The sequence below is a fragment of the Notamacropus eugenii genome, chromosome 3 (genome assembly GCF_028372415.1).
Source record: "Notamacropus eugenii isolate mMacEug1 chromosome 3, mMacEug1.pri_v2, whole genome shotgun sequence".
NCBI lineage: Eukaryota > Metazoa > Chordata > Mammalia > Diprotodontia > Macropodidae > Notamacropus > Notamacropus eugenii.
In genome coordinates, this window is record NC_092874.1 from 121112060 (window position 1) to 121135733 (window position 23674).

At 38.0% G+C, this 23674-nt stretch overlaps 1 protein-coding gene across 2 annotated transcripts in view; it reads left to right on the forward strand.

Moving 5' to 3' along the window:
• Positions 1-23674, forward strand: part of TNPO3 (transportin 3) — a 99547-nt gene that overhangs the window by 59225 nt on the left and 16648 nt on the right. For both annotated transcript variants that reach the window (XM_072652786.1, XM_072652787.1), the window contains exons 8-17: positions 2132-2278; positions 6473-6580; positions 8585-8676; positions 10823-10962; positions 13935-14126; positions 18537-18628; positions 19284-19360; positions 21277-21337; positions 22155-22295; positions 23230-23346. In XM_072652786.1, the coding sequence (XP_072508887.1) occupies positions 2132-2278; positions 6473-6580; positions 8585-8676; positions 10823-10962; positions 13935-14126; positions 18537-18628; positions 19284-19360; positions 21277-21337; positions 22155-22295; positions 23230-23346 (1167 nt within the window). The remainder of the gene's footprint in view (positions 1-2131; positions 2279-6472; positions 6581-8584; positions 8677-10822; positions 10963-13934; positions 14127-18536; positions 18629-19283; positions 19361-21276; positions 21338-22154; positions 22296-23229; positions 23347-23674) is intronic.

Sequence of the window (23674 nt, forward strand, 5' to 3'; positions counted from 1 at the left end):
ATAGGAGACTGAAGCAGGGAGGCTATTACAACAGTGCAAGCAAGAGGATGGCACTTGAAATAGGATGGTGGTTGGGTGACTTGGAGAGAAGGGTACGGATGTCAGAATGATATTGTAGGGGTGGAAACATTAAGGCTGACTCTAGGATTGAAAACATAGGTGAATGGAAAGGCTAGCAATGTTTTCAACAGAAATAGGGAAGTTTAGGGGAGGAATAGGGAAAACGTGAAGGTCTGTTTCAGGTATTGAGTTTGAGAAGTCTACAGTATATCCAGGTAGGGATGTCCAGTAGACACCTAGGAAGCTAGGCTAAAGCAGGAATAGAGTGGGATGCCTTGTATAAACTCCTCACACTTGTCATTTAAAGCCTGTACAGTTTGGTTTCTTCCTACCTTCCTTTACTTATTTTATGTTATGTTACTCTTATTATACTCTCAGTTCTCTTTCCCAAATTTAATATTCTATCACCTGTCTTCCTGCCTAGACCATAGTCCCTCCTGAACTCTTACCTCTTTGAATCCCTAACTTCCTTTAAAGCTCACTTCCGGTGCCACTTCCTCGGAGAAGCTTTTCCCAGGTGCTAGTGATTCCTCCCTCTGCAAATTATCTTGCACTTATCTTTATATATGTATCCTCCTCTTCTTTCTCTTTCTCCACTTCTTCCCCCCTTGCCTCACCTTAAAGCCAGTACTGTTTTGTTTTTACTCCTGTGTCTTCAGTGTAGAACACAGGGCCTTGTGTACAGTAGGCCCTTAATAAATGTTTGTTGAATTGAATCTGATATAGGAAATGATGTTAGGGTGCTCCAGTGTAGTTTCTAGATTTTCCCTTTCCATATTATTTTGCTTAACTTCAGAATCTCAGATCTTCTTAGAAAGGCATCTTCAGTGGTTTGTGGATAAGCTCCTAGAATGATTTGTTTTGTTTTAACATGTGCATTTATCTCTACAAAGGGAGGATCCCAGCTGGAATTTTGGGCCTGAAGTGACTTTGTCTGCTGCTTTTGAGGGTGGGTGATAGAGTTGGAGAGTGGCCTGCTTACTTTTTTTAAAAATGTATTGATAGCTTTCATAAATACACATATATATATATATATCACTTACATTTCCCAATGTATCACTCCCCTTCCATCTCCCAGAGAATGAAAGTGATTTTTTAAAAAAAGCCAGTTTAGAAAGGTAATCTACATTTTGAAGAAGCCTGACACTGTGTTCAGTGTTCCACATCCATAGTTAACCTACATCTGCACAGAAGGAAAGAAAGTGACCTCTAATACCTTCTTTGGGGCCAAGCTTGGCCATTATAATTTTACAGCATTCAGTTGCAAGTGTTTGGTTATTGTTTGTTCCATTTACAGTGTTGTAGTGTTATATTTTTTTCTTGGTCCTATCCTCTTCATTTTGCATCAGTTCTTATAAACTCCCCTGTGTGTTCATCTTGTTCATTGTTTCTTACAGCATAGCCATATTCCATTACTTTCATGCCCCAGAACTTGCTTAGCCATTACCCAGTTGATGGACATCAACTTTATTAACAGTTCTTTGCTACTACAGAAAGTACTAATAATATACTAGCAGTGAACTCTCTAAGTCAAAAGGTATGGACTTTCTGGTCACTGTTTTTATATAATCCAGTTTGCTGGGTGGAGGTGAAACCTCAGCTCAGAGTTGTTTTCACATTTCTTTTATTATTGAATTGGAAGATTCTTTCATATGGATGATAGTTTTGAATTCGTCTTTTGAGAATTGTTTCTTCTTGTCCTTTGACCACATTATCTATTGGAAATGACTTTTGTTCTTGTACATTGTTACATAATATCGGTGTTATGAATTGAGTAGCTTCCTTTTTCTGCCCCTCATTTCTCTCACAACTCCTTTCTCTCTCTATAAAATAAATATAAATTATATATACATATAAAATGGGGCTTTCAGTTTGAAATTTTGGAGTGGAATTACCTTTAATAAATTTTGTGTTCGTTTTAAATCTAAATGAAATTTAAGGTGGATTTTTTTCATTTCTTGCTACCTAGAAGCTAATCACGTCTTATTCTCCAAATCCCCAAGAAATGCCATGGCATTCGGATCTACAATATCCTAATAACCTACTCTTTCACTGTCTTTTTGTTCAATAGGTGGTGGAGATATCGTTTAACTTTTGGTACCGACTAGGGGAGCATTTGTACAAAACAGATGATGCCGTTATTCATAGCATTTTCAAAGCTTATATTCAGCGTCTGCTCCATGCCTTGGCTAGACACTGTCAGCTGGAACCAGATCATGTAAGGCTTACTTCCTTCTATTTCCAACTCCCATTCTCTTATTTTTTTCTTTTATGAAGTTGTAAGAGGGGCATAGAGGATGGAGTGCAAAGGTGACGGTATTCCTAAATCATGTTACTCCACTTCTCGCAGTAAAGGGCTTGAAAAGGGTATAATAAAGACTCCTTAGCTTAGAAAAAAAGGTATTAGTCATATAAATGGATTCTAAGAATTGTTTCTTGGGGATTTTTGCAAACACTGACATATCAACCTCTTATGTGAATGCCACCTCAACTTGCTCTTATTTCCCTCTTTGAAATTTTTTTTTGGGGGACTCCTCACAATTTTCTGAAGCTTTTTGTGGTTCTTCAGGGACCTCTGGCTCTTGGACCATATAGGACCTTCAGTGCTTTGAGTACATTATATTTCTTTTCCTCAGTCTTCGTGGTCAGAATGGAAAATGCATGATGTTTAAGAAACAGCCAAATCAGATCTGAGCAAATTGGACTTGAAATTTAACATCGAAACTAGAAGTTCTGCTCCTTTATTGGCCCAAATCTTACTTAAATTTATAAGTGGCCCCTGAAAACCTTAGGATTTTAAAGCCAAGATAGGAACCCAAGAATTCATCTTGTATAATGCCTTCAGGTGAAAAAAATACATTGTAAATAGCTTATTTCTAGATCACATGGCCAGTCAGTGGAAACTGTAACTAGTTTCCAGATCTGATTTTCAGTCTGGTGCCCCTTCTGCAGCATTGTTCTTCTTTACTTAGAAGTAACTGGAGCCACCTTGTCTTCTGCCAAAGTTGTGAATTTAAATATCTAGTTAGGCCAGCATATATTAAGACAGAAAAAGTGATTATAGGTAGGAGATTATTGATTTCTCCTGTTGGGTTTTTTGTTTTTGCTTTTTCTTTTTGTCTCTTATAAACTTCGTGGTTTTTTCCCCACAGTTGCCTTTATAAAGGAAGAATGAGTAGAGTTGGAAGACCTTGATCCAAGAAAGTAGGGTTTTGAGTTAGCCTATTTTTCAGGGTGTTATTTTCTTCAGCATTTTTTTGGGTCTCCTTTAGTAGGGTGCCGACCTGTTCATGCTTTGCTTGCATATCTCTCATTGCTCTTCCCAGTTTTTCCTCCACCTCTCTAACTTGATCTTCAAAATTTTTTGAGCTCTTTTTGAGCTCTTCCATGGCCTGAGCCCATTTAGTGGGCTGGGATACAGAAGCCTTGACTTCTGTGTCTTTCCCTGATGGTGAGCATTGTTCTTCCTCATCGGAAAGGGAGGGAGGAAATACCTGTTCACCAAGAAAGTAACCTTCTATAGTCTTGATTTTTTTCCCTTTTCTGGGCATTTTCCCAGCCAGTGACTTGACTTCTGAATATCTTCTTCACACCCACTTCACCTCCTGATCCGCTCAGCCAGAGCTTGAGGTCTGAGATTCAAATGCTGCTCCCCAGCCTCAGGGCTTTGGGCGGGGGTAGGGCTGCTAGTCAGTGTGAGAATAAGTTCAGGTGCTCAGGGAGGGGCAGGGCCGCCTCCCGGGCTCAGTTCCTTCAGGGGGTTTATGCAGAGACCTTCAGCAGTGGATCCAGGCTCCTGCCTGCTTGGGGAGCCCTGGTCTGCTCCTGCCTCCGCTGCTGCCTCCTGAGGGGGCCTAAGTTATGGGGGCACCCCACTCCCTTCTCAACCCGCCAAAGAGACCCTCTCACCAACCCTTGTCCCCTGTGGGTGGAGGGACCCGCGCGGCTGCTGGAGATTCCGTCCCTGAAGCCTGCTCGGATCTGCTCCTCTCGGCACCGGGCGGCCGCGGCAGGGCTGTGCTCGGTTCCCAGTCCGCAGCGCAAAGAACCTTTTGCGAGAGGTTTTCAGGCTCTCTGGAACAGAAATCTTGGCCACTCCGCTGTTCTGTGGCTTCTGCTGCTCCAGAATTGACCGGCAGTTCTATTTTTTACAGATATTTTATGGGCGGTGGGTTCAGAGCTAGCGTATGTGTGTGTTTCTACTCCGCCATCTTGGCTCCGCCCCTGAAAGTAGGGTTTTGAAAAGGGAATTGAAAGACTAGAGATAGGTGACTTCAGAAACAATAATAAAAGACAGTCTCTTACCTCTTGCAAGAAGCAACTTAGTATAGTGGAAAGGGAGCCGGAATAGGTAAATCCCAATTTTGTCATTAACTAGCTAAGAGACAAGTCATTTCATTTCTCTAGTCTGTTTTATAAACTGTTTGCAATAATAGGAAAAAAAGGCACTCTTTCATTATTTCTATGGTACACATATGGACTTTGATGCATACCAGGATGAGAGTATCTTCTAGTGAACCTTGGCACAATTATAAATAAAATATTAGCAAATAAACTACAACAACATATTAGAAAAATTATATAACAATTGTATATATATGTGTGTGTGTGTGTGTGTGTGTGTGTGTGTGTGTGTGTGTATGTACACACACACACGACAACAACATATAGAAAAAAAAATTATAAACCATAGCCAGGTCCAGGTCCAACATAAAGAAAGATATAAATATTATCAGTCATACACAGCAACAGCCACAGTGTGTGAGGACTGTTTCTGATAGACTTAGCCCTTCTCAGCAATGCAAGGACCTAAAACATTTTCAGAGGTCTCATGATGCAAAATGCCATCCACATCCAGAGGAGGAACTATGGAGTCAACCCAGAGTGAAGTAGATTATTTTCTCTTTTGTTATGTTTCATTGTGTTTTTTCTCATGGTTTCTCTCATTCATTATTCTTCTTCTATGCAACATAACTGTTGTGTAAATGAATTTAATAGGAATGTGTATGTAGAGACCTTATAAGATTGTATGCCATCTTGGGGAAAGAGGGAGATAAAATTGAAAACTTATGGAAGTGAATGTTGAAAACTAAAAACAAATTAATAAATTTGAAAAAACAATATAATAAAAATCGTGCATTTTATGTCAATAGATATTGAAAGGAGTTTTTGACAAAATCCAATACCTGTTCTTGTTTAAAAAAAATTAGAAAGCATAGGAAAACTGAACCTTTCCTTAATATTGTAAATATATCTATCTAAAACCAAGAGCAAACATTATATATAATGGAGAAAATTTAAGGAATAAGCAGACAAAATTACTGCTTTGTGAGATGATACAGTGATTTACTTAGAAAATATTAAGGAATCAACCAGAAATTAATTGAAATAATTAATAAATTTAGCAGAGTTGCTGGATATAAAACAACTTCGCAAATATCACCAGAATTCCTGTATATTCCAAAAAAAAAAACAAACCCAGCAGGATAAGTTAGAAAGAACTCTTTAATTCAAAATAGAAGTTTTAAGATATTTAGGAGTTTACATGCAAACTATATATAGAACACTTTTGGCAGAAATAATAGGAGAAATATCCAGTTTCTCAAGGGTAGGTCAAGACAGTATAATAAAAATGATAATACTGCCCTAATTAATTTAATTATGCAGTGTAATGCCAGTCAAACTACCAAAGAATTATTTCCTAGAGCAAGAAAAAAAAAATTACATGAAGGAACAAAAAGTCAAGAATCTTATGGGTAATAATGGGAGAAAAGTGGCAAGGAAGGAGCTCTCAATAGCAGATTTCAAACTATACTACAGAGCAGTAATTATTAAATAATTTGGTATTGGGTAAAAAATAGATTGATCAGTGAAATAGACTAGGTACACAATTCTAAATATTATAATAGAATAGGATAAGGAGTATTCTAAAATACTCCTTATTTTAGAAAGGAAGATGGTAGGAGGAAACGGTAATAAATAATGAGGAAAAATAAAATGTATACTGACCACCCTTAAGGTCTCTTCCAGTTCTAAAATTCGTGTCAGGTTATGAGGACCGATTGTTTTACAAAGGGGTGTATCTTGAAGTTTCAAAGAAGCTGATGGTCTTACATCCTTGTCCTCTGTATCTTGGAGGTCCTTTCCCCAAGGCTATCTCTTCCCCCATCCCTGATTCCCCATTCTCTTATCTGAAATATACAAACTGAAATTAGTGTAGTATAGAAGAAATAGCTGTGAAGTTAGGAGGATGGTTGTTGTGACTTTTGTTTGCCTAAACATCTTGAAAGAACCCCAATGTTGGTGAGTATCCTTATATTAGAGTCTTTCATATTATTTATAGTTTTGCCTTGATTCTTGATTTCAGAGAGATAAGAGGAAATCTCAAATTCTTCCTCTTTTGAACTTTTAGGAGGGAGTCCCTGAAGAGACTGATGACTTTGGGGAGTTTCGAATGAGGGTGTCTGACTTGGTGAAGGACTTAATTTTCCTGGTTGGATCTATGGAGTGCTTCTCTCAGGTGAGTCCATTTGGACAATTTTGTTAACCTTACTAAGCTTCTTTAAATTCTTTGGTTGTGTCTTATGCAGTTGCCCTGTCTCAGTTCTTTTATCTTCAGTATTTCTTCTAAACCACTTGGAAACTGAGTAATTTAATTTAGTATTAAAATGGAGCAGCTTCATTTGCTTAACTGGAAAAGATATTCTCTGATTAAAAGCCAAAGTCATCTCTGATTACTAAAAGCCCTAGGAACCTCTAGGAGACTTGGCATTTAAAAAATGGAAGGGTCTTACTTTCCTGATTATTTTTCTCCTTTCAGTGTCTCTTAGAAATTTAACTTGTCTTTTCTTTTCACACTTTTGACTACTATTGATATTAAATAGTTAGAAGTTTGTCATAGTGTATCCTACACATGGTTCTCCTGAGTTGGAAGATGAGTACTAAGTAGTACTCCAAGTCTCTGAGAATCGATATTTTTGCTTATGAGAAATGAATGATATACTTGTGTTCATCCTTTTCACCTGGAACACTTCTTATAAAGAATAAAGTCTTTGGACTATTGAATCAGGCTAAAATATAATTAGTTACATAGAAATTTGCTCCAAAACTTTTTTGCATAAGTATTCTAGTTTTTCTTTCTTACTGTGATAGGCTGTTATGCTTCTTCTTTGAGCTCAGTTTTCAGTAGCTTTAATAAACACTTACGAATCTGCTAATCCTATACTCAGTAAAATCCGCCCCTTTTTTAAAAAATCACATTTACTGAAATACATTTAATCACTTCCACTGTACTCTTAGAGAGCAGCATGGTATTAAAAAATTAAAATGAGAATTATAAATCCTGGATTTAATTCCCACTTCTGTTATGTTCATGATCCTGGAAAGTATTTGTTAGCCTTAGTTTTTTCCAGCTCTAATTTAGCATTTATCAGTATCTGCTATGTACCCGACTTTGCCCAGAGCTGGAAATACAAAAGCCTTACTGAGTTCTAGTTGAATCTAATATATAAAATAGGGTTGAGCTATCTTATTTCTTAGAGTCCCCTCCAGCTCTTTAACTCCATGATGCTGCTTGGTTATGGTCCTTTGGTAAGTGCTTTATATAGCATTACACATAGGTAAGGTCCCTAGCCTCCAAGAATTTACATTCTGAGATAATACTGATGTGGAAGAACTTAATGGAATATGGTATTGAGCAAGTACATAAATAGATTTTGAGCATTTATGTTGTAGGAATTTTATATGAGTGCTTTTTATTAGCCTCACCTTACAGTATCTTGGTTCTGTCAGAATTACTTGTCCAAGAAGACACATGCATGAGATAGTGATTTTCCCTTAGTGAGGATCTATAATCAGATGTCTGGCATGTGATTAGATGTTATTCATCAAATTCTGAAAAGAAATCATGAATAGGGGCAGCCAGGTAGATAGAGTGCTGAATCTGAAGTCAGGAACTCTCATTTTCCTGAGTTCAAATCTGATCTCAGACATTTACTAGCTGTGTGACCCCCTAGACAGGTCACTTCACCCTGTTTGCCTCTGTTCCTCATCTGTAAAATGAGATGGAGAAGGAAATGGCAAACACTCCAGGATCTTTGCTAAGAAAACCTCGAGTAGAGTCATGGAGTGAAATGACTGAACCACAATCACAGACAGCTGTGAATAAAGGTCTGTGTTTCTACAGATATCTGTACTCTTTTATTGTGCATCACAGTCCTCGGAAGAGATGACTAAGCTGATTTCAGTAGAAGACTGCTTTGACATACTATTCTTTCAAGTAGTTCAAGACACCCATACTTTACCTCATAACAGTGTCACCATAGAGATTCAGTGGACATGGGGTACGCTCGTGTGTTTTACATCATAGTTTAGAAGAACATTCTCATCCCCTCAAATAGATTTGTTTGGCTTCATGAACAAGGGAGTTAGGTATGTTGGGCATGTTTTCATTGATTTAATACTTTGAAAAAAGTCTTTGTTATTTCTTTAAATGGATCTCTGATTCATCTCTCCTCCCTTTTAGTTGTATTCTACTCTGAAAGAAGGCAACCCTCCCTGGGAGGTGACAGAAGCGGTTCTCTTTATCATGGCCTCTATAGCCAAGAGTGTTGATCCGTGAGTATCTATGAGCCTTTTTCAGGAACCTCTGAATGTAGGAGAAGGATCGAAATCATGTAATTTTCCTTTTATGTATATTTCTTCAGAAGACCCCAAAATCTCTGCATGTGAACCGCAACTCACCATTTTCTTCTTTGCCTCTCTGCCTAATATATCAATGACTTCATTCTAGTATCCATTTCCCCAGTAAAATTGAGCATAATAGGCCATTCTCACCTTCTTTAGTTAAATGAAGTGTTGCTTTGCTTCCATGGGTAAAATTGTAGGAAGATAAACTGTTTTGCTTGTTTGGTAAATTATTGAGTCTTACTTAAAAAATAGATCTAATGAGAAAGTCATAAAACTTGATCATTGTCTTAACACAGTCACTGACTTGCTTTTATTAGTCATCCTTTTAGATACTTAGCAATCCATCTGTTCACTGGCTCTCTGTGGTGACACTGTTAGGGTCGATGAGATAAAGTATGGATGTCTTGAACTGCTTTACTTGAAAGAATAATATGTCAGAGCTGCCTGGTATTGAGATCAGCTCTCTCTATATGATCATCTCTTCCTAGGACTGTAGTGCATAGTGAAAGAGTGCAGATATCTGTAGAAACACAGGCCCTTACTCATGGCTACTTTTCAGAGTTTGATTAATAACATCTGAAGTTTTCTATATGTGTGGCATAATTGCATATCACATATAAAACTGGACTTAAAAGTGAATATTGTTAGTTAGAAGAACTTTAAGTAATAGGGTTTTTTATTGGTTATTTGGGGACTCAAAAAGACTAACTTATAAGTTTTGATCCATTTTGAAGCCTCTGTTGATAGACGTGTTATAGGTGAGATTTTAGGAAGATACATACGTAGATGTCACTGTTACTGTACTACTACTTGCTAAGTGTTGATTTGATAGGATGAGTGGGTATGGAGCATCAACAATTATAAGGCACTGTGGCATAATAGGAGAAATGCTGAATTGTAGAGGTAGTAGACCTGGTTTTGAATGCTGGCTTTGTCATGTACACATTGTTTGACTGTGGCCGGGTCATTTAACTTCTCAGAGCTTCACATGATTCATCTGTAAAATGAGGAAAACTGCTTGTATGGTCTAATCCACAGGGTTCTTTTTGAGAAAGTGCTTTGTAACCTTCAGAGCACCATATAAATGTGAGTAGTTATGATACTAAGTTTTGTTCCCTAGGAGAGCTAGGAAGGAGATCATTGAAAATGTGGATTTTGAATTAAATTTTTCTTACAGCTGCATCCTGATCTACTTTTGTTTCTAATTCTTACCTCTTTTGATGCATATAAGAATGAATTATACAGTGTTATCAGCAGGGAATGAGCCTGCTCTAATTTAGGGTATTAAGAGAATTGAAAAGTGATAGTTTCATGATTCAATAAATTTTCTCTTTTACCAAGTAATATTTCTCCCTCCCCCTTTATTTTCCCTGTCCCTAAGATGGTGAACAATTTGGTATGGGTTATGTATATGCAATCATGTAAAACATATTTCCATATTAGATTAAATAAACTTTCTCAAAGTTTCTTTTACTTTTGGGTCTAATGTCTTCTTGCCCTCATTTACTCAATCCAGAGAATGTTGTAATAATCAGCATGCTTGAAGAGCTGAACTCATGAATCTGGTAGCCATCTGAGCAGGGGGTGCCATTTCAGAGCTTTTCCATTTAGCCCTCCTTTTTGTTTTCTTTCCTCTTAGCTGAGTCAAGAAGCAAAGGTGGACTTCTCATACTTCTTAGCACCTAAAATTCACAGTACCAAATAATAGGAATTCTCTCAGAATCTCTAGTAAAGAAATATAAGTTTAAAAGGGCCTTTTGTCATGGTGAAAACCTATATCTTTGATTTGAAGGGTGTCAGTTTAGTTTTTGTGGGAGTGGCGTTTTCAGGTACTCTGTTAAGAGCAAATAGAATGAACAAAAGGAATACTGCTGCGAGAGAAAAAACATTTCATTTCAATTCTTCTTCCTTTAGGAAGATTTAGGAAATCTTAACATCTAGTGACAAACACCTCAGTCTAGTCTCTCCATTTTGAGCAGCTCATTAAAGATGATGGGTGTTATTACTGTTTATTGTTTGGCGAGGATACCACCTCTCAGTGCAGTAATGGTGAACATTTCCCGTTTGTTCTCAGGGAAAATAACCCAACACTTGTGGAGGTTCTAGAAGGAGTTGTCCGCCTCCCAGAGACTGTACACACAGCTGTCCGATACACCAGCATTGAGCTAGTGGGAGAGATGAGTGAAGTAGTTGATCGAAACCCCCAATTCCTTGGTAAGTCTGAGATCATGGGAGGTTTTCTACTATGTATCTGCCTTTTTTTTTTTTTAAGGTGACAGGTTCTTAGAAGGGAAAAATTGTGGTTGCCAATGAAGTAATTACGGTCTCTCTTCTAGCCAGTTAAATGTTTACAGACTTGAAAGGGAGGATCTTTCCTGATAAAGATATCTAAACTAGGAAACATTTTGCTCCTAAAACTACTGAATACAAAAATTGATATTATTTTATGTTAGTGTAGGAGCTATGTTAAAATAGGCCTAGTTCAATAGCAATTCATTTGTTAAAACTAAGGAGGAGACTTATCAGTCCTAAAGAAATCCCCCATTTAAAGCATTATGTGAGGTTCTAAATAAACAAGAGTTTATTCAGAAGGAACTGATGAGTTTTGTAAGTTCTGCATTTGTTTCTCATATATTTAGACCTGATTGGGTTTTAAATATGAAATCAGAACAATGTAGAATTTTGGACTTGAAAGTGGCTTTAGAGATTATCTTGTCCAATCCATTCATTTTTCATTTAAAGAGATTTTAAGTGACTTGTCCAAGATCGTTCAGATCCTTTGCTAGTTAGTGGTAGAGCTGGAGCTAAGAACGCTAGGTTTTTAGATTCCTTTACGTTCACTGCATAGTGTAAACATCCTCCCCCCCCTTTTTTAATCAAATTAATATTAGACTAGAAAATGGAGCTTCCATAGAAGCTTTCTGTTACCTCTGCTTATCCCTATTCTTTTAGAGTTTGTTTTGCATTTACTGAAAAGTGTTCGTTGAGGCAATCATTAATAACCAGATATAGTAGTCTAAACCTCTTTTATGGATGTGTTATTATTTTAAATAAACTGAATATATAGAATTTCAAACTTATGAAGTCAGCTGAAAACTGATTAATTTTGCAGAACCTGAAACATTGAACTTCAGTACACCATAGGTGAGATGGTTATTTATACTAATGACAAAATAAGGTATCACAGCTCAGAGCTGTTAGACATCCCAAATATCCAGATAGAAAGAGGAGGGAAGCAAAATTCTGAGAGCTCAGCTACACTAGCAATTACAGTAATCCATATGGAGTTTGGGAGCTAAGCTGAGGGTAAAAGGGAGAGCCATAAAGTGTGGGGAAGTGAATTGTAAACTTTATAGAGACTGCCAAGAATTCCCTAGGGCACAGGGGAATAGAGAAGTATCATCAAACTGGAAGGGACAAATACTCTTACTCCTGAAGAACTTTTGGTTAGTTGACTCTAAACTTGAAATAAGGTGGAGAATGAAGAGATAGAGAGGCAAATGGAGAGCTATTGGCCTTAGAGTCAGAGACTTGGATTTGAGTTCTGACTCTTTTGCTGTATGACTAGGCAAATCACTTAGCCTCCCTGATCCTCAGTGTCATCCTCTATAAAATGGGAGTACTGATACTACCTGTTTCATAGGATTATTGAATGGAGGGTTTTTTAATCTGAAAAAATTGTAAAAATGTGAGTTGTTATTATATAATCATGTTCTATACTGTAGACTATAAATATTGTAAGAATTTAGAGAAAACAAAGCAAAAATTATTGAAGTACAGGACTGCTCAGAAAAACTTCTAGGGGATTAGTAGGTTTTCTAACTGGTTTGTAAAAGATGGGTAGACAGACATTGACTTGCCAGTGAGATTAGAAGAGGGCCTTCTGGGTCAAAGACTACTTGCTGAGGCATGGATGTAGGACAGAACATAGTTGTGGGGGGTTGGGCTAAGGAGAAGACTAATGTGCCTATGGTAGAGACCATCCTCTTGGAGTAGAATAATAGATATTTTTGAATAGATAAAGTTAAGAAACAGTGGAATTTTCTTGAGTGTGATCTGAGGAGTTTGGATTTAATGGGAATTTGAAGGTAATTCTAGGTTATACAGCAGGGTAGTGACATGATTTAAAGTGATTCAAAATACAGAACACTGTGGTTGGGGAGAGACCAGTGATTGTCATAGTCATCTGAGCATGTGGTGATTAAAGTCTGGGCTAGGTTGGTGTCAGTTGGGGTGCAAAAAAAAGGTTGTATTTGGGCTGTCAGAACACTAGAGACTTTGACTTGGCACTCAAGCAAATTACAGATTTGGTTGCCATCATAACCTTTACTCATGAACTTATCAACCCAGACTCGGGCTTTTTCCGTTAAATATACCTGGTTTTATAAAGATGGGAAGGGAAAAATAAGATTTTTTTACAGAAATTCATTTTATCTGCTTGTCAAAGTGAGAGATACCCATACTGATCTCCCTCCCAGGAAGGAGGAAATGTTGATGTGGGCTTTTACAGCTTCTTGTTAGATACATAAAATGTGGGATCCTGGAAGGAGCACTGGATCAAGATCTGGGATCACAGCTGACTTCTGATACTTTCACCTTTGTGGCTTTGGATGACTTGCCCTCCTCATGACTTAATTTCTTTTCCATAAAATGAGGGAATTAGATTAGACAACTTAAAAGTTCTTCAAGTATTTAGTTCTTGGTTTTAGCCCTTTCCTTCTTTCCCTTCCTGCTAAGATGCTGTCCAAGGTACTTTGCTAGGCCCTAAGACAGAGACATATATATTCTTTACCCTTTTAGAATTACCATAGTGCAGACCTCTTTGACTGTTTCTGTTTCTACTGTATAACTCAGTGGCCTGAAAAATGTGATTATGTGGTCTTTTATATTTGTATGCTTAGACAATCACAATCTTATTATTTGAGGTGTTCTCAGCATAATAGTAACAATAATTCACATTTGTAGAGGGCTTTAAGGTTCACAAAGTTTTCCTAACAATATAGCCTTGTGGGGTGGATAGTATATTACTTTCTTTGTTTTACAGGTAAAAAATCTAAGACCCAAAGAAGTTGTTAGAATTGTGGTCTCAGAGGCTAGAATAAGTAGTTATAAGTTCACTGCAAACATTCTCATGAAATTTGTGCCCTTTCTTAGCATTCAAATTTCTGTCTGTCTTCTGATATCAGACCCTGTGTTGGGCTACTTGATGAAAGGCCTGTGTGAAAAACCTCTGGCCTCTGCTGCTGCCAAAGCCATTCACAACATCTGCTCCGTCTGCCGGGACCACATGGCTCAGCACTTTAATGGACTACTGGAAATTGCCCGCTCCCTTGATTCCTTCATGCTGTCTCCAGAAGCTGCTGTAGGCTTGCTGAAAGGTATTCACTACTACATTATTAGTAATGGAGTTCTTTTCCTAAGCCATCTCTCTGGGGTGGATCTCATAACTCTTAGACCACTCCTACTATTGCAGTTGTAATGATGGTAAAGGTGGCTTATTATCTCAGATGGGTATATGCGTACACATAATGTGCTTTTTGTTGCATATACTATTGGGTTCATTTCTTCAGTCTTTTATTGAATGGTTACTTTGTATACAACAACACTTATTTGGGCTATTTCAGTATAGGGAGGATGGAGGGAAAAGGGAGTTAAATATAACACTATGAAGACAGTAGCTCTTCAGTCAGCTTGGGAACAACACTGAAAACACATGGAAGAATACCTGCAATTCAAAGTAACATATTAAAAAGGGATACAGAATTGGGAAGTATATATAATAAGTTGTTAGCATTTCCTTCAAAGTGGTCCTGTTTGTGTTTTCCTCTGAACTGGCTTTTATTCTGTGCATTTTTGAAGATATTACAAAGTCCTTCGTTTTGCTACCTCCCAGTCCTAATCTCCTGGTCCCTCCACCCCTCTAAAAATCAAGAAAAAGAATGCAGGCAAAAAACCCCTCCAAACAAATAAGCACAGTCAAGCAAAATGAATCCACACAATAGCCATGTCCAAAACGAGATATCTCTGTACTTTGTGTCCTTACTTCTGTGACAGGAGGCGGGTAGGCATGCCTCATCGTTGGTCCTCTGGAGACATGGTAGGTCATTGCATTGCTTAGATCTGTTAAGTCTTCAGAGTTGTTTTTTGGTACAGTATTACTGCTCTTATATCAGTTCTGGTTCTACTTACTTCACTCTGCATCAATTCTTAATACGCAGAATTCTCTGAAATTGTCTCTTGAATCATTTCTTTTGGATCAGTAATATTCCATTTTTTATTCATGTACCACAATTTGTTCAGCCATTTCCCAATTGTCTAAGAAACAGTCTAAGGCATCGTCTTAGACCGTTTTTCTCCCTCTTTTTTAGTATCCCTTTCAAGATGAGTTAATTTTGCTGGTGATATTTTCCTCCCTGAATTATCCTCCCTCGTAACCCCTGCACCATCCCTGTTCTTTCCTTGTTGAATCTGATACAGTTCTACACTAAAATCTTTTGTGTGTATGCATTTAACTTTTCTTTGTCCCTTTCAGATAAGAGTGAAGTTCCTTTGATGCCCATTGCCCCTAACCCTTTCTCCACCTTTTTCTACTCTTCTTTTCATGCATCCCCTTCTTTCTGCTTTCTGAACTGATGTATTCCTCTTTTTTGCCCTCTTTTCTCTTTCTCCAGTTTAGGTCCTCAGAACAAAACAAGTCCACCTCCAGGACCTCTTATTTATTTCCCTCATTTCTTCTTCTCTTATTAGATTATTAACACTAAATCATCATCAGCTCCTTTCAGTTCCATTGAATTTTCCTTTCTAGGTTTCTCTTTACTCTTTGTATTTAGGAGTTCCTTCTCAGCTCTGGTCTTTTCATCAGAAATGCTTGGAAATCTTTTCCATTAAAGGTTCATTCTTCCCTCTCCCACCCCCTCCCCATATTATCATACTCAACTTCTCAGGGTAAGTTTTTCTGGGTTATAAGCCTATCTCTTTTGCCTTCTTGTATTTGGAGTTCTTCAAATAAGCTGCCAGCTAGGGCTTATGTGATCTTGACTATAGTTACTTGGTACTTGAACTTTTTGTTTTTGGATGTTTACGGGATTTTTTTCCTCTGATATGAAAGTTTGGGGTTTTGGCCATGTGTTTCTTTCAGGCAGTGATTTCTAGGGTCTATCTATCTTTACCTTTTGGTTCTGAGATCTCTGGGTGTTTTGATGTATGATTTTTTTGAAATATAATGTCCAGACTTAAAAAAAAATATGGTATTCAAGGAGTTCAATGATTCTTCCAATTTGTCTCTTTGCTCCATTTTCTGAATCAATTTTTTAATATCAGATAATCTTGTATTTTCTTCATTTTTTTTAGTGTTTTGATTTTGTTCAGATTTTTTTTTTTTTTGCTTATCTCGTAGAGTCATTAATTGCTGTTTGTTCTACTCTTGCTTTCAGAGATTCCATTTCTTGGGTGACATCTGCCATTCTTTCTTTAAACCTCTTCCCCCTCCCCGCCCTGATTCCAGAGCTTTTATTTAACTTTTTAATCTCGTTTTATTTTTTTATAGTTATTCATGTATTCAAAAACCCATTTTTCCTTTGAATCTGTGGTTGCAATTGTATTTAATTCTTTTTTTTCAGAACTTTAGATTTCCAATAATTTTTGCTACTGGATGGTATTTGACTTAATCATCTCTCCAGCTTTAGTTCTAGAATTGGGGGGCTTTGTGCCAGGACCAGGGTCAGATTTCTGTCTCTCTGTTGCATTTTGGATGTGGTGGTCAACGCTGTTCTCTCCCAATGTCATTTGAGTCTTTGCATTGACCACTTCCTGGATTAACATTTGCCACCTCAAAAGCACTAGATTTTCTGGGCCATTTCATAACAGAGTCAGAGTCCCTGGATCTCGGCTATTCCAGTCTGTGGTCCCGTTGGTGCTTGTTTTGCTGGAGGATACCCCTTTGTTATTGCCTGAAGACTTTTGGCTGACTTTTTGTGCACTTCTGGAGTAGAAGCCCCTGTGGTTTCTCATTGGATTTCCTCATCATTTTTCAGTCTGGTGTGAACTACATGGTTTTGTTGGATATGCAAGGTGGGTGATGTGCCTCTCCTTCTGTCAGTCGTCTTCCCTCTTTTTGCTAATTCTAATCTTACTCAGTGGCTGATTTGCCAGCCATCGAGCTTATAGGGTTCAGAGTCCAAGTTTTCTTCATCTGATGTTAGATTGTCAGAGATATGAAAGATAGGCTTATTTGATGAAGAAATAAGGCACTCTCTGAGCTTGCTTGAAAACTCAACCAGCAAGAATGTGTGCATAGTGCTCCAAAGAGATCTACAAAGACTAGATTGATTCAAATTGAAGTAGGATACTACTCAGGCACTCTCTGATCAAGCCAGGTCAAGGCATAGCATACTTCAATACCAGCCGCTGTTGACAACACTTAGAAGATTCCACAGATAATAGGGTTATTCCAGATGCCCTTGGTGTTGTCATAGAAATAGCTAGCCATGGCATTGGCATCATGAAGTAAGGAAACAGTTTTCAAAATCTGAGGTAGATTCTGTGCAGCTTAAATGAATCTTAACAGAAGAGTAGGGGGTGATTGGAAAGAGTTCTCTTATCCCAGAAGGTCACAGAGCCCCATATGTTCTTTCTGTTTAATGATGCTCTGCTGCAGATCTGCCACACCAAGGCAGCTGGGGATCTGTGGACCTGCTAGCATGAAATTTATCAGAACAAAACAAAGGTTGACCGTGGAGAACATTCCTCCTTTTTCTTTTCTTTTTAAACTCTTCTTTCTAGTGTAGGTAAACCTTTGCTCACCCAGTTCCTTATACAGGAATACTCCTTCCCGCTTCTTTTAGTCTCCTTGCCTTTTAAAATCTTCCCTATCCTTCAAGACCTAGCAAAAAGGTATTAATTCTCTCCTTTGAAAAACTCAAAGGCATTATCTTTAATGAAGCCTTTGTATTTTCCTTTCCACAGTCAGAAATAATCTTTCCTTTTTGCACTTTCTCCAAGCACTTGTACTGTTCTTATGCTCTTAGTTGTGATTTTGTATTAGAGTTATATACATACTATATGAGAGTATACAGAAAGGCAGCATGTCATCTCAAAGTGAGGAGGCCCTGAGTTCAAGTCCCATCTCCCAGATGTACTTCCTGTGTGACTCTGGACAAGTCACTTAACCTCTCAGTGTTCTCAGCAGCTTTTTCAGTCTATAAATTGCTGAGAAAGTGCCAGCTTTTGTTGGTAGAGGACATTTCTTCCTCTAGGAGTTCACAGTGCCAGTCCTGTCCTGTACTGTTCATGTGGTCATTATATCCCATATACCAAGTTGTTAAACTCTTTGAGGAGAGAGACCATGTCTTCATTATTTTTCTATTTCCTCTGGGGTCTAGTACAGTGCTTTGCGTGTAGTAGTTATCTGATACATGATGATTGTTCATTGAAAATTAATGACTTATGCACAAAGTGGCATTGGGAGCAGACTTTTTACAGGAAGAGAAAGATACTTTCTGGAGAAGGAGAAATATGCTGCTTGTCTTTCACTAGGTTGTTGAGAATCATAAATTTAATATTCATAGTTGTCATTGTGAAGTCTATATATTCTTCTGAGCCACATAAAGGAAAACAAAACAGAAGGAACAAAATATTTTCTCAGTGTAGGGTCAGGACATGAACAGTCTCAGCAGCTCACAGCTAGCTCTACCTCTGTCCTGCCATTTCAGCCCAGGAATCTTGTACTTGAGGATGCTGGGTGGTTTGTTTGCTTCTTCACTTCCTATGTTTCTTTGTTTGCTCTCTAGGGACAGCCCTGGTTCTAGCCAGATTGCCCTTAGAAAAAATTGCTGAATGCCTCAGTGAGCTGTGTGCGGTGCAGGTCATGGCATTGAAAAAGGTGAGTCTTTTCAGACATTGGAACGTTATATGTCTTCCCATTTCTATTGTTAAGGTAGCTACCCAGGCTTACCTTGGTGTACTAAAGGGCCAGAAGGAAGTGGCTCAGGTGGAATGGAAAGTTCCTGAATTTAGAGTTGAAGTCCTTGGCCTACTACTTACTAGCTATGAAAATATGGGAAAGTCATTTAACTTGGGTGAGTCTCAGTTTTCTTATCTATAAAATAGGAGTGTTATTTGTATCTCTCATGGGGTTATGATGGTAATTAAATGATGCAATGTATAGAAAGTGTTTTGTAGCTATAAATGTTACCCATTATTAATATCATCATCATCATCTCAGAATAAAAAAGATGAGGGCCGACATCCCTTGCTCTTCTATTTAAGTCACTGATCTGTAACGATATAGCAAATTAAAACCACAGGTTTCTCAAATCATGTAATGCTTTTTCTCCTGTTTTCATTATCTCTTCCTAGCCGTTGACATGCAAGTGATGGGGACCTGTTAGCCCAGATTTAAATTTACTATACTAGATGCTATAGGAAGATTAAAAAAAGAAAGCCTTGACAGAACTTTGTTTAAGGTAGTCTGTTTATGATTTAGAAGGTGGCCTTGGGTATGGTGTTAGCTAAATTTTAACTTGTTCTCTCCTTAGCTGCTATCTCAAGAGCCCAGCAATGGCATTTCCTCAAACCCCACTGTGTTTTTAGATCGCCTGGCAGTAATATTTAGGTAAGAAGTGGGGAGGAATGTGATTGGGGCACCTGTGACTTTAGGCAAGTGTTCTTTCTCATTCTTCTGTGGCTGTATTTGACTTTGCCTGTCCATTGTTTACCCTTTCTACCTGGAAAAGGAGAAGAATTAAGCTTGCAGCCTAAAAGTGAAGCATTTTATAAAGTGTTCCTCAAGATGAAAGGTAAATCCTAAAAATCATCACTAGCTTATCCCTTTGTCAATAGATTCTTGTAAAAGTATAAGTGATTGCCTGGACACTATGGTGGACAGCATCCAAAAATCCAGATCTGGTGATCATGGCTCACCCCATGAACAAGAGAGGCCGCCTAAAAAAGTCAGTGAGGGAGAGTGGTGACAGTCTGTAAGGGATTCATATAGTTTGTAAATATTCTATGAGACCTGTATATCTTATGAAAAGTATTGAAGCACCAAATAGAATAAGTTTAGCACCTATTTGAAAGTAAATGAAAAAAATAAAATTAAAAAATTAAATGAGGAGCCAGTCATGGTGACATATGCATAGAGTCCTTGCTTCTGGAGTGGCTGAGATGGTGGATCACTTGAGTTTGAGACCTTTGAACTGCAGTAGAGCCAGAGTTAAGCCCCTACAGGTGGAGGGCTCTCAGACTGCCAGAGGAGGGGCAAACCAGCCGAAATCAGAAAATGGAACAGGTCATAGCTTCTGTGTGCCATTTATAGTGGGGTCATCCCCATGAATGATTGCTATGCTTTCCACCCTAGGCAAGATAGAACTACTCATCCTCCCCTCAAAAAGTAAAAGAATAACTAATGTGGGGAAATTACCCTTTTTTACTAATTTTTACCATAAAATTATTTTCAGTGAATTATTAGCATTTTGATTTTATTCATTAGATAGAAGGAACCTTAATCAGTGTTATTTTCTGAGGACCTGTTAAGCTGCAACCTTGTGTTAGGACAGTTAAAGTAAAATCATTAATAGGTAGACATTTCTAACTTGAAGGTAGAGGGACTTACGCTTGATCTTTGCTTTTTTGTTGTTGTTGCTTTAAAGTAAAAGGACATTTTCTTAACAAAGGTTATTAGAGGATTGAAATCTTGACATACAAAGTTCATTTACTACTCACCTCTTTTCAGATTATTGCAGCATGGGATTTGAAAGAATAATTGATTGTGTTTCTCTTTAGGTTTACCCCTGGCTTGATACATTTGATTTCTCTAGAGTAGTGAGAAACAGCCACACTTGACTAAAAATTTTGATGTCTTCAAATCTTTTGATGATAGAAGTGAAGTAGCATTTTATTTTCTAAGAGTGGGATCAATTGTCATATTAATGTTTCTGATCACTAATCTGAGGTTAAAGGATAGAAGTCCCAAATGTTTGCAGCAGATCACTTCCCAAGAACCAGAGGAGTTTTTTCCAGAGCTAGACTGGTCACCAAGACTTGCTGGTTTTTAGGGGCTTGGAGGAGAGGGTTAGAATCAGTGGTATGCTGGAGCCAGCTTGAACCTACAAATCATTTATTAACTTTTCAGTGGGAGCATTTACACCCCAGACATCTGCAAACCCTACAAATCAAGTCTTAAATTATTGCTTTGTTGATTGTCTAGATTTAAGAATGTCCTGGAGAAAATGTTAATAATATAGATTTAAATTTAAAATGTGTCTTGTATATTCTCTCCCCTCTCCTCCACTCCTGCCCCCAAGCCACTTGTTAAACATTTACCAGCACATCCCTGGTTGAATGGCTATTTCATTATCAATAGGATAATAACAGTTAATTTGGAAGGGGTATTGAGGGAGCCATAATAAATGAGATTAATGTCTCAGCTTTCTTGCTGGTGGTAGACATCACTGAATAAAGAGGTTTGGGGCTATTCTCTCAGAGAGAGAACAGCCTTATTCATTACTTTGGGTCATTGTCTCTTCCCAGACACACCAATCCTATTGTAGAAAATGGACAGACTCATCCGTGCCAAAAAGTCATACAAGAAGTAAGTGCTGCTGTGGGCCTAGGTATCTAGGTCTCCTTCACCTTCCTTTACTGAGATTCAGGTAGTTGAAATGTGACCATGGTAGACCTGCTCCATCAAAGTAGGTTGGATATCAATGAAAAGGGAGAATGAACCACCAAAATAGATACAGCATACATTTCTTAGAATGAAGGCTGAAGGGAGCTGATCCAAATATTCAAAAGAAAAGTTGAAATAGATTAATTCATGTGGTCCTCAGGGCAAGCTGTCCCTCAGGAATCTTGGAATCTGTTTGTAACAGTGTTGTTGACAGCTGAGTGCTTTTGGGAAAGTGACAGTCTCTCCCGTGGCTCAGTTTCTCAACTCTAATGTGCCAACCTTCTCCCTGTCTCATTGGACCTGTAGATCATCAGGCATTATGTATATGGTAAATGGTTTTTTTTACTATACTTTACTGTATTTAGATAATCAATGTGGTTTCCTTTTTCCTTAAAACAATTCTTTTGTTCAAATCCTTTCACTTTCTTGGCATTATTTTTTTCTTGGGAAGTATGTTGGTTCTTTAATTCAGGGGGTCCAGAGGATGGGACAGTGTATGTCCAGTTACATTCACTTAGCCATACAGCATTTCTATTTAGCTGTTGAATTGCTGCTGTATTTCATTTAAAAGATGGTTACATCTCAATGGGGCTGATCTAATCTCTGACATGAATGTCTGTATATCTCAAAAGCCTGGCCAGAGTCCTTTTTTTAAGGTAAATCAGTAACTGTCATATTTGGTAGGCCTGATTAACTCCTTACTGCTGGCTCTTTATCTCACTCTTACTTTTTGGCTCAGATTTGGCCAGTTTTGTCAGAGACCCTGAACAAACACCGAGCTGATAACCGGATTGTGGAACGATGTTGCAGATGCCTGCGTTTTGCCGTTCGATGTGTAGGTAAAGGGTCCGCAGCCCTCCTGCAGCCCCTGGTTACACAGGTGAGTTCTTAGGAAACTTGCAGGAGTGTGGGGAAATGTGGAACTAACTTACTAGGGACTTGATACCTGGACCCTCCTGGATGAATCAGCCTCTTTGCTTAGGCTACACACACATACATATACATATACACACATACACATATACATACATGTATGTATAGACCTTTCTTCCTGTCTCTGATATCCTTGGGTGCTAAGACTGCCAGTGAATCAAAGGGTGTGGACGTTCTTCTTTTCTCAATTTTCCAAATTGCTTTTCAGACTGGATGAACCAACTCACAGCTCCATCAACCGTATATTTAATGGTGTGCCTGTTTTGTCACCTTTGCCAGTTTGCTGCATTTGTGAAATCTTCAGAGTTGTTTTGATTTGTACCTCTAGTTATTAATGATTTGGAGCAATCAGTTGTGATTGTTCAGATTTGCAGTCATACTGAGGTCTATTGGTTTGTGTCTTTTGACCTCTTATCCATTGGGAAATGGCTCTTGGTCTTTTATATTTGTATCATTTCCCTGTGTATCTTGGACATCAGTTCTTTATTAAAAATATTTGATGTGAAGTTGGTGGGGATTTTTCTCCCCAGTCAGCAATTTCTTTTATCTTATCTATATTGATTTTATTGAACATTTGATTAATGAGTTTGATTATGATTCTTTCTTATTTAGAGTGTTCAATCTGTGTGGTTTTTTATTTTTAACCAGTACCAGGTAGTTTTGATTATTGTTTATTGGTTATTGTTTTTTAGTATGTGTCACAATCTGATTGGAAATTTTGAGAATTTCAGATTGGTATTGAGTCCCAGCATTTTGAAGAAGCTTATCTGCCATTTGGGCTCTCACAAGGCTTGTGAATATATAGACCAGGCTATCTATGGTGCTTGTACAGAGGCCAAGAAGTTGTTGACTCTAGCTGACTACTGCTTTTCCTTGAACAGATGGTGAATGTGTACCAGGTTCATCAACACTCCTGTTTCCTGTACCTTGGTAGTATCCTGGTGGATGAGTATGGGATGGAAGAGGGCTGTCGCCAGGGCCTGCTCGACATGTTACAGGTAGGTTTATTTTTAGGAATAGTGCTACCTACTGAGCCTGGGAAGCCTTGAGAAACTGGCCATGAGTGTGATGTTATATTTAGGCTCGTCATCAGTTTTCCAGTTCTACCACTTCTTTATATGTTCCTCGGCATACTGATTTCCAGATACAATTGAGCTAATTTTTTAAAGTCAGTAGAAATTTCCTGTCTTTTCTATGGAAGACCATGAATAAGAGGATATATCTTTTTGATTAGCATAACAGATGCTGCCTTCTGACTCAGGCTCTCCAAAGATAGTGTATTTGAGCATGCTGCATTTAAATTAAAGCTCCAAGTTCAAGACTGAC